This window comes from Anser anser, assembly GCF_964211835.1.
Source record: "Anser anser genome assembly, chromosome: 14".
In the NCBI taxonomy this organism is placed as follows: Eukaryota; Metazoa; Chordata; class Aves; order Anseriformes; family Anatidae; genus Anser; species Anser anser.
In genome coordinates this window covers 2,424,661-2,435,538 of record NC_139735.1, presented here as the reverse complement: position 1 = coordinate 2,435,538, position 10,878 = coordinate 2,424,661, and the positions used below count along the sequence as shown (strand labels likewise).

Here is a 10,878-nt window from a genome sequence, read left to right as displayed (position 1 = left end):
ATTGCTGTCTATTAAAAACTCTCTAAGTGCAAGGCTCTCGTTGAGATTTCAGATCACAGATTTCATGCAAGCACTGTGCCTCTTCTGCAGCTGTGTGCACATAAAACACATTCTGACCCACTTTAAATTAAAGTTTATGATAAGAACCATTTTTAACTTCTTCAGGCATTTGGCCAAGTATTAAGGAAGTCTCAAAAAAATGCTGTAAAGGAAAGCATTTTTTAAAGTGTACTTAAAATGCGTTCATCCAGGAGAAATACAAGTGTCATATCCAATTTCCCCACACACAGTGCACTACGAATCTCTACTGCAGATATTTTGTGAAGTCTCTAATGGATGTGAATGTAATGGGAAAATGAAAGGCTTAGCCCAGTGATTTTCATGGAATCATACACTACATTGGCTCGTTCTTTAGAAGTGAAATCATTGCTGAGTGTCTCATTGACAGATGGATTAAGAATAAAAAAATAAACCCAGTGTTTTAAGCAAAATATCTATTATCTGCACAGAAGCACAGTCCTCCATGTTCCAAAAAACAATTTTACATCTTTCAGGGAAGAAATACAAAACTAAACACTCACTTCATTTCCTTCTCTCTGCATTGAATGGATGAAAAGATGTAGAATTAGTTTTTGTAAGTCGGTGCCAGTGACCTGTGAATCCAGGGGAACACAAACAGGCTGCTTCTATGGGCTCCCTCTCAAATTAAGCAGAAACCTTTCCTGGCTATTCTTGACCTTTTTTGTCTTCAGCAAAGGTCAGGTGTGCTGCAGCATATATCTTTTAGAGAGCGTTTATTCCTCTGCTTACTGTTGTCTGCCCTCTCTGGAGCACGAAAACAAAGACCACTTTTCTCCAGCGCACCCTTGCTCATTATCTGCCCTGACAAATGTTTTCCACCTTTCCTGGGCTGGCGGGACGGTGCCTGACGCAGCCTGCTCCACACCTCGGCCTCGCAGCTCCTGCAGTGGTCCCCAGGCACCGCGGGTACAAAGCACGCGTCAGAGCTGCCCTCAGATGCTCTGATTTGGGCACGTTGGTGTTCTCTCCGTGGTTACAAGCGTAGTTCAAAGGTGCTCTCTGCCCCCAGCCTGACAGGGAGACGCTCTCTGTCGAACACTGTCATGTTTCCAGGAAGTCTCGAGTATATAATGAATTACTTCTATCTAGAAGTGAAACAGATTAAATACATAACTGGTCAATGCGCTTTACCTACCAAAAAAAAGAATAAAAAGAAAAAAGAAAATAAAAAGCCTTGATATTCCTATGGTAAATTGGTCTTCCTAATAAAAGACTTGGAATCAAATACCCAAGTACATATTCAGGCTTCCAGGATCAGTTGCTAACTTGCACTGAAATGTATTCTTCCTTTTAGTGCACGTTAGAAGCACTAAAACGAGAGAGGTTTCTTGCAGAAACCACACAGCCTTATTGCACACAAAATTAAGAGGACAGTTTCCCAGTTCCGATGACTCTCCTCTTTTTTCAAGCACACCACCATGTCTCCGGAGTCATGTCTTCTCAGTGTCCTGTTTCCTGTTTCAGATTCGGCTTCATCTTTAACAAATCGAAATCCGCAGTCCACAAAATTGACCTGGAAACCGTGACCCACGTCAAGACCATCAGCTTCAGGAACTACAGCTGCGTGCCGCAGACCATGGCCTACACCCACCTGGGCGGCTACTTCTTGGTGCAGTGTAGGAGGAACCGGCCGAGGGCTGCCTCGCCGCAGCTCCTTATCGACAGCGTTACCGACGCTGTCATCGGCACCAACAGCGACGTGTCGGGCACCCCTCACGTCTCCCCGGACGGACGCTACTTGGTCAGCGCGGATGAAGACAGTGGCAGGATCAAAGTCCAGGCTGTAACTGTCCAGGGGGAAATCAAGTTGATTTATGACTTACAAACAAACATACACGTATCTGATCTGACATTTCAGCCCTCTTTCACTGAAGGCAATCAGTACTATATATATGCTACTTCACATTTGCAAACAGATGTGCTTTTTGTAGAGCTGTCAACGGGGAAAATGAATGTATTGAAGAATTTAAAGGACCCTATCACATCCAAAGACTGGCCCTGGAGCAGCCACAACAGAATTATGAAAGACAGTGGATTATTTGGACAGTATCTCATTACACCAGCTAAAGATTCTTTGTTTGTTATAAATGGGAAGCAAAATACGTTACGTTGCGAGGTTTCAGGTATAAGGAGGGGTAACACAGTGGTCTGGGTTGGAGAAGTATGAAAGAGCAATAGCAGTAGAGCCTTAGGCAGGCAAGTACCAGTTGGACCTTTACACTGCAACAAATGAGCAGTAGCATTGTATATTTTTACACTGGTAAAGAAAAAAAAAAGAAAAAACAAAAACCCCCTGTATAGGCTTCATGGTACAACACTGGTCTACTTGCAAGTTTTATAAGGTATGCTCTGCTAATAGGAAGTGGTTTTGAAGGGTTATTTTTTATTTAGGGGTATGATTTGTGGTTATGAGAAAAATGCTGGGAAGCGAATAATATCTCCACCGAGATATCACATAAGCCACAAAACCTAGTGAATCTGTAGAACAAAACAGATTTTGAGTTTCCGTATTGAGGGGCTTTTATGTTACGTTCAAGCCATCCGTTTTCTTTCCGTACACCTTGCCCGCTCGCTGTGCTGGTTGCCCCACCTGATGACTGCAGTTAAAATTCACCTTTGGATGACAAGGGAAAATAAGCATCAGAGAGCAGTTTTCAAACCGCAGAAACCTAGGAGAGCGATTTAATGAAAACTGATCAGTTTTCTCTGCAGGATGGCTTTGGGAGGATTCACGGATGTGATTTCAGAAGGAGGCATAACAGAAATAGTAACTGTCAGCTCGCTTTCTTCTGTGCTTAATTTTGCTCCTGGTACTACTGAAAGCAATGTTATGAGTCCTGCCTCTTCTAATGCATACGTGTATGATTGCATGTGAGAAATTTGGCATGAAATATCCAGGCCATTAGAGTGGATAAAAGCCAGAAAACACTTGGGGGTCAGAGTTTGTATAAAAATATTTGTTGAGAAGGGGGGCATTAGTCCTTAAGTAGCTTGTGAGTCCGGTCAGCTTGGGCACAGGATACAAAATCTGCTCTTCAGTGGGCAGAGAATTAGTTAGGGTTGTTCCCACAGGAGGCAGCAACGCTTCTAGAAACTGTTGGTTTCTCTCATTGAATATTTAGTAGTACTGAAGTCACTGGGTTCTTCACGAAATACTGGCTACAATGGCATAGGGTATTTTAAATAGGAAACTCACTCACTTTCTAGTTGTAGCCTTAATTTTCAGGCATTCTGGGAAACAATTTTTCTTTGTATTTTTTTTCTCTCCATTTCTAGTACACTTGTTTATAGTCAATTATCTTTTAGTTATGAGCAAAGAGATTCTTGTAAAACCAGCTGAATTACCCTAGAATGCAACAGCTGGCATTGAAAAATTTAAGTTCAGTTCCCATAAAAGTATAGATCCATTTGCGCATTTGGAAAGACATAAAAACTTTTCTAGTTGTTTTTTTGTAACTTTCTGTGTTCATCACCATGAAGTAATCAGGGCAAGAGCAGCTACGGCTCGCAAAGTGGTGCAAGCCATGGGAGCACCACTGCCACTGCGAACAGATGTCTGCGAGCAGTTGGATCCCACATGCTGCTTTGAAAATGTGGGCTTGATGTTGGTGAAAGCTCTCTCTGAAGGTAAACATCTGTTGCATCAGAGCCACACATTGGCCTTTTGAAAGACCCAGCTCCTTTTGAGAATGACCTTGTTGCCCAGAGTTTGTACGAAGCAAGTGCTTCACACACCCAGTGATATTTAGTGGCGCAGTAATTATTTTCCAACACAGATGCTTGAAGTCACCCATTTCACAATGCACACAGAGGGATTTTTACATGAGAAGGGTGCAGATTAGCGGTGGTAATCTTTGCTTTAAATGTTCAACTTTAACCAAAAGAGAAGCATTTTAGCATGGCTGTAGACCTGAAGTATTTTAAACCATTTCGGTTCTATAGAGAATATATAAAAATCTGTTCAGACAGACGAGAACAGGAGATGAATCCTATGAATTCATTAAACATGGAGTCCTTTAAATTGCCCTTCAACACCCATAGGCTTAAACCTACATGTATTTTCACTTATGAGCCATAGGGGTTAGAAGAGACTATCCCATCATTGCAACACAGGCATATAAAAGAGATTGGCATAGCCTTCCTTTAGCAATGCATGGTGTCCATGATTTTGTACTCATCTGGTTAGGAAACATACCCATGTCAAGAAAAGGAGGAGACCAGCTTTGTAAGTACCTTTAAATATGCACAACTCCTTTCTTGATTGAAACTGTATCCATACATTGCAGTCATCCTAAATGTGTTTTGCTAAGGCCAAACACTGCTCTCGTGTTACCTTTTATGACTTCTTGAATATTTTATTATGCCTATGTTTCCCTGTAGAGACGTTCATTGTGTCATAGATCAAATATTACTTTTTTAAGAATATTTAAAAAAAAATGTAAATATCTGTTCAGGTAAATATTCTTGAGGCTGGTTTATATATAGGCTGTGAAAGATGTGTAACAGACCTCACTTCTTCCTGTTTGTTGCAAACTATTGGAATAGCGTTCACTTGAAAACTCCCACCTGGACCTTTCAAAGATGTTCCCTTTCTTCCCCTTCAGCCCAAGTTCTGGTGATGTGTTTTCTAAATTATCCTAACGGCTATATGTCATACTTAGAAAATGAAGTACAACTTAGATTGTCCACACTACTTGTGAACAGTTCCAATGATGGTCAATTCTGACATTAAAGTGCTGCACATTTGTTACTCTGATTTTATTTTTTGTTATGACATGGAGATTTTATATATACTCAAAAAATGTCAGCCAAAAGTCATTTTTGCCTTCCAGCTCTGTCAAAAGCAGGGTGCGTTGCCTTATTTGCAGTTTCTTTCCCACTCTCTTGGTGTTCTCCACCAATTAACAATTAATTCCTACCTAATAAATTGATTAATTAATCACAATGATTAATTGAAATGAAATTAAAGTGAAGTAACGACCATGTAGTTATTCCATATCCGTTGGGTATTCTGACACTCGGGTCACAGAAGAAAATAATTCCTGGCTGACAGTAAGACTGGTCCCAAGATCAGATGCGTTTTCCATTCAATGTTGAGGCTAAATAGCAGTGTAATGCAAATAGTGTTTCCCCTTAGTATTTCCCTTAATATTTCCGTTGTCTAAATTGAGTGTTTTTACTTAACCTCACTATACAGCCCCTTGACTATTTTGAAACTGTCCATGTGTTGTTTTTTTTTTTTTAATTGGAGAGAAAAGTCACAAGTGCCTTGCGCTGGAATCTGCGACAACCTGTTCTTACCGTTTAATACATCATTTATTTATATTTTTTTAACCACTACCGAATAACACAATTTCCTAAAGGCTTCCATGGCAGAGGTAGGCACACCCCTGGGATCGGTGGCAGACTGCTCAGCTGCCCCTGCCAAAAGGGACTTGGCCATTAGGGCTGCCGAAAGACGTTTCACCCCCATGGAAAGGATTTGGCCGTCGGGCTGTGTTGACCCCCATGAACACGGCTTTGCCCGAGAGACACAGGAGTCCTGATGACCTGTTGACAAGTACTTATTTACTTGATTTATACCATGATTATGTCTTAATTACTGCGGTGCCCAGCAGCGTGCTAGGTACTGTGTAAAACAGATCAGGAGGCCAAGCTCTCTGCTCTGTAAGGAGATAAGAGCTAATTCCCCATCTGACCTTACAGCAGGTCAACGAAATGATGGAAAAGGAGGAACTGGGGCTGGGGGAGATTAAAGAGTTGATGTGAGTGTACAACCTGGTTGTTAATCAACAACGCAGACATGGCATGATGCCTGCATATTTTTTCTAAGCACCCTTTGGTCTCTCCCCCATTCAGGGCGTTATTTTAAGCAAACATTTAAAGGGGGACTTTCATAGCTGTTCTTGGTCTTTGTTGAACCCCTGGGACTGGGACTGGACCACTTGGCCCCAGGGATTTCCCTGTCTTACTGTGTATCCTACAACTCACGCTTGGATACTTTGTCCCTTAGAAAATCCAGGGTAAATCCTGCTCATTCAAACAAAGTGCATGCTGCAAGGCAAGCAGCCAGCACCTGGTTTCTGTTCTGCATTACATCTGACACTACACTTACTGCCTGACTCGCTGCTTTTCACATTTTTTCTTGAATGCACCCCCCCCAAAAAATTGCAATGCAGTTAGGTTATGGAAAACACAGCAGTGATTGAATTTATATTTACCTGCTTGCTCCTGGAGCTCATTCCCCTGCCCACCCTCTCTCTCAGGTGCTGAGCATTTGATTAGCTCCCGGCCAAGCACAGCACGCTGGGGCTGCAAGCACTAATGACGACCTGCAGACTGCTCGAGGAAGACCCAGACACCTGCAATGCCAACCCTTTTCAAACAGCAGCAACAAGAGGATTGGTTCTTTTCTAATACTGATCTCTGAAAATAAATAAAAAAATAGGAAGGATGTTGCACGTGACCCTGGAAAGAGAAGACAGACAGACAGGCAGACGTATTTCACTGCTGCTTACATGTGGAAAAAGCCAGGATGCCCCAAAAATGCAAAGGCACTGGCTCGGGACTGGTGCCAGAGTGGTGGGACTGAGCTGCAGCCTGACACAGGGCGGCATCACGTGCCGCTAAGGGACAAACACAGAGCCACAACTCTTTTTATTTTATTATTTTTATTTATTTATTTTTATTTGAATACCTCAGTCCTCATGCAATGACAGCCGGCCAGTGCAGCCTGATTTATTTGTCAAAACACGCTGGGTGCCCGAGTCGCTGGCCAAGTACAGGTAGACAGGACTTACAGCGCTTGCAGGGGAGGATGGTTGGAGCAGGACGAGCCCAGCTGCAGCACCAGCCAAATTGCTGCCCAGAGCTCTTTGTAGCAGTGACGTGTTCGTACAGAAATGCTGGGGAGATGTGCCCAGGTGAAGTTATTTCTCACAGACATGACAGAGAAGCTTGCAGAGAAGCTCTGCTTTCCTTCATTTTCCTTCTTTTCAGTAATTTGTCCTTGATTGTAACAAAACGGAAGCATCTTGAAAAGGGATGAAAACTCATGTAAGTGGCACAAAAAGCAAAGGTAAACAAGGCTCTTGCAGCTCTCTTCTTATGTCTTACAGTTTGGGAAATGCAGGGGAGTATGGGTCATATTTTCTAAATGCTTGTAGTTGCAAGACAAAAAGCAAGACCAGAAAAAAAAAAAAAAAAAACATTATTTTTGTTAAACATTTCCCAATATTAACTTCAAAAAAGAAAAAGCCCTGCTGCAGTGCCTCCACCATGCAAATTGCCACTGCCTCGAGGCTTGTTTAATTAAGCACTTCAGCATCTCACCCTTGGCAGTCCGTGGTGCCTTTGACACTTGTCCAAAGCCATCAGATAAAGGCAGTGAGCACTGCAGCGAGCAGCCAGCCAGCTGCGCCCGGTAAACAAGACAAGCGCTAAATCAAACGAGACGCCCATCCCAACACACAAAGGTCAGAGCACTGGCATTTCCAGAAGTAAAAAATCAAATTCCCAGATCAGCAAAGGTTTCTCCCGCAGCCACACGTGTGTGATGCCATGCCCGGCTCCATGCAGCTGGCCCCAGGGCCGTGGGCCTCCTGCTCGTACAATGAACGCTGGCGCTCGGCTGCGCTGAAATCACGGCAGGGCAGGGAGCTGAGCGTTACCTGAAAAGGAGCTTTATTTATTTTTTACTGCAAGGAGTACTGCAGAGGAAGAGTTTTTAATGTTTTATTGAAGGCCATGATAAACCAGATGCTAACTGACTTGGGGAGGAGGAGAAGGGCTGACATGCAGGGAGCAGCATGACTTCTGCAGAGGATTTGTTTTGAGGGATTGCAAAGCCTGGCCTGAGCATGGTCCAGCATCTCGGACTCCCACTTCCCTTTGGCAGGTCCAACCAAGCTAGGAGGGAGCAATAAGGAATCTGCTAGTCATTTCTATTATAAATAAATAAATAAATAAAAATAAAAATCTGTATTAGTTCCTGCTTTCAACCCCCCCCAGACCACTACCTGCTGTAAGCTGCTTCTGAGCGAAACATCAGACGTGCACAGCCTGTTGTGCAGGCAGTGCGATATAAGCAGCTATGTTATTACATTGATCTGTATTTGCGGTGTTGCGTTGGGCTCATTTATGCAGGGACACCAAAACAGTGACTTTAACACACGGTGTTGGGAATTCTGGCAGACCACAACTAGAGGCTTACTACTGGCTTATTAATTGCCCGCTGGAGCATCATTTGCCTTCAACTGGCTGACCTGAAATGGCAGACACCCCACCTAACCGATCAGCGTCAGGTTGCTGTTTTCACCCAGAGCACCAGCACGTTAGTCCTCGTGCAGTTAAAATCCCTGCCCATGCTGAGCCCAGCTGAAATGCCCCTGAGAGGCCGCGTCTCCCTTGGTAGTTTTCTGACCCCCAAGATGCCAGCACTGGCATCCAGCCGTTGGCACACATGATGCGCTTTTTGCCCCATAACCGAAATTACTCAGTATTTTCTCTCTGTAAAACTATTTCAATCCAGTAGCTACATCAGCTTGCCCCTGATGTAGATTGCATTCTCTAAAGTCAAGGCATTTACTCACACCCAGAAACACTTTCTCCAAATCTTTTTTTTTTTTTTTTTTTTTTTTTTTTTTAATTTTCAATCCTCTTCAATAACCTTTATCTTTTATTGCAAGGGAGGGGAATTGCAATATATACAGCACACTGTAGACAGCATCCTGGTGCGATGTTGTCCTTTCTCCCCTCACACATGGACCACATCAGCACAAACCACAGTGGCTGCTGGCCATTTGTGAAGCCAAAGGTGCAGGAGAAAAGCTGGAGCAGAAGGCACAGCATTGCTGTGCCATCAAAGAAGCAGAGACCTGCATCGTGCCCTCTCACATTTGGTCAGCAAGACTGGAGAAGTGCACCTGAGCGTGCTGCGGCGTTAGCTAAAGGGTCTGGCATTAAACTAAAAATCAGAGATTTGTATGTATATCAGACTATCAGATAGGGGAGGGGGAAAAAAGAGGATTTATTTATTTATTTATTTATTTATTTTGCTTTAGAAATAAAAGCAATTGCTGTGTTAATCGTGCGGTTTAAATACAGTTTAAAATAGTACACTATGGTTTACAGATGCACTAACTCCTGGAAGCCCTGTGTGCACTTGTGGGAAAAATAATCACATCCCCAAAGTGTACCAGCTAAACCAAGTTCCCACTTCCGAAGGCATAAAGCCCTCCCAAGCACAGGACAACTGTCCTGCCCCTTCCCCCTGGACAAATATTTGAGCAAGTGGCCAGAAATAACAACCCAACAAATGAAGTGCCTCTCCCCAAGTAAAAGGCAAACATCTTTCTTACTTCTTTCCCAGATTTCACTGAGAACACTGAAAGCTAATGAAAATTTGTGATTAAATAGGAAAGCTGTGGCTCAGGAAAAAAAAAAAAAAAAAAGAGGAGCCTCTCTGCCTGATTCATGCCCTGCTGCCCATGCAATGCTCCGACACACCAAGAGCATGTCCTCCCTTTCAGTCTCACTAAAAGTCAGGGTCATTTGTCTCAAAACAGAGTAATGACAATATTCGGTGCTGAACACATACACTGGAAAATCTGTGACAAAAAAAAAAAAAAAAAACAGTGTTGCCTGAAAAAAACTCCTCTTTTAATGCATGAACACATGAACTTTCCCCCTTATTTGTAAAATATATCGAAGTATTTTTAATGCATTAACTTTAGTAGAGATTTGTACCAACACAGAATTCTTGCGCGACGTTTGAACTACTCCTGTATTTGCTGTGCTGTTGTACCGTACCACGGACACTGTGCGCTGGCAATAACGCCTGGGGTGCAAGAGGAGGGGCAAAAGAGAATCCCACCAAAGTGCTCTCTCTAGATATTCTGGAAATGCTCTATTTCCGTAAATTTTATAATAAAACTTAAACTCACGCTGGCATTGTCTGTTTTATCCTTTCATTGCTGGGATTATTGGTGACAGAAGACCGCCTCCCTTCTGCACTGGATGTGTGTGTGCAGTCAGTGGCTGTTAGAGATGCACCCGCACGCCCGGCTGAAACGCAGGCCGCGCGATGAGCACGGCTCCTCTCTGCCCTCAGGAAGCAGCCCCTGCGCTGCAATTCCTGTGCACACACACGAGGCACGTGCGGGCTCTGCCACCCGTCGCTGCCAGGGCTGAGTTTCTGTCAAGCAGGTACAAGAGCCCCGGGCCTGGGGACCGATCCGCAGCGCGTCCTCTGCTGCCATCGGCGCCACGGCACTCGGCCAGAGTCCCACGCAGTCCCACAGCAGCTCGTGGGATGGAGCAGGGCACGGGTCGGGGCAGCCCTCGGCCCCTGCTGATTGATTCACCTGTGTCCATCTGTGTCCATCTGTGTCCGTCCGTCTTTCTGGGTAAGCCCTGGGACTTGGTGCGCGCAGCCCCGGGAGCTTTGTCCTCGGCATCGCGGGCAGAGCTGAGGTCGGGGTGGGAGCCGCGGCTCAGGGGCGCTTCCAAGGCATCAAAGGCTGGAACGGGTGAGCTCCTGCTTTTCTCATGCTCAGGGTACTGTGGCTCGCTGTTCCTATAGTTAAGATTGGCCTGACATTCCTGTGTGTTTAATTCATAATTACAATTTTGGCCTGGGAAAAATTAGCCTGCCTTCACTTGGAGCTATTGTAAGGCTGAGACACAGATGGCTGATAATCGAAATGTCTAATAGCATCTTTGTAAGAGGCAAAAAAAAAAAAAAAAAGGCACTTTTGACAAGCATTATTTGCTGAAACAAATTCCATTTAATTAAGA

The 10,878-nt window shown here is 44.0% G+C and overlaps 1 protein-coding gene across 6 annotated transcripts in view; it reads left to right on the top strand.

Moving 5' to 3' along the window:
• FSTL4 (follistatin like 4) overlaps nt 1-4,831 on the top strand; it is a 351,120-nt gene extending 346,289 nt beyond the window's left edge. For all 6 annotated transcript variants that reach the window (XM_083798912.1, XM_083798911.1, XM_083798913.1 and 3 more), the window contains one exon: nt 1,546-4,831. In XM_083798912.1, coding sequence (XP_083655038.1) covers nt 1,546-2,248 — 703 coding nt within the window. In that variant the 3' untranslated portion in view covers nt 2,249-4,831. The remainder of the gene's footprint in view (nt 1-1,545) is intronic.
• Nucleotides 4,832-10,878: the final 6,047 nt, after the last annotated feature.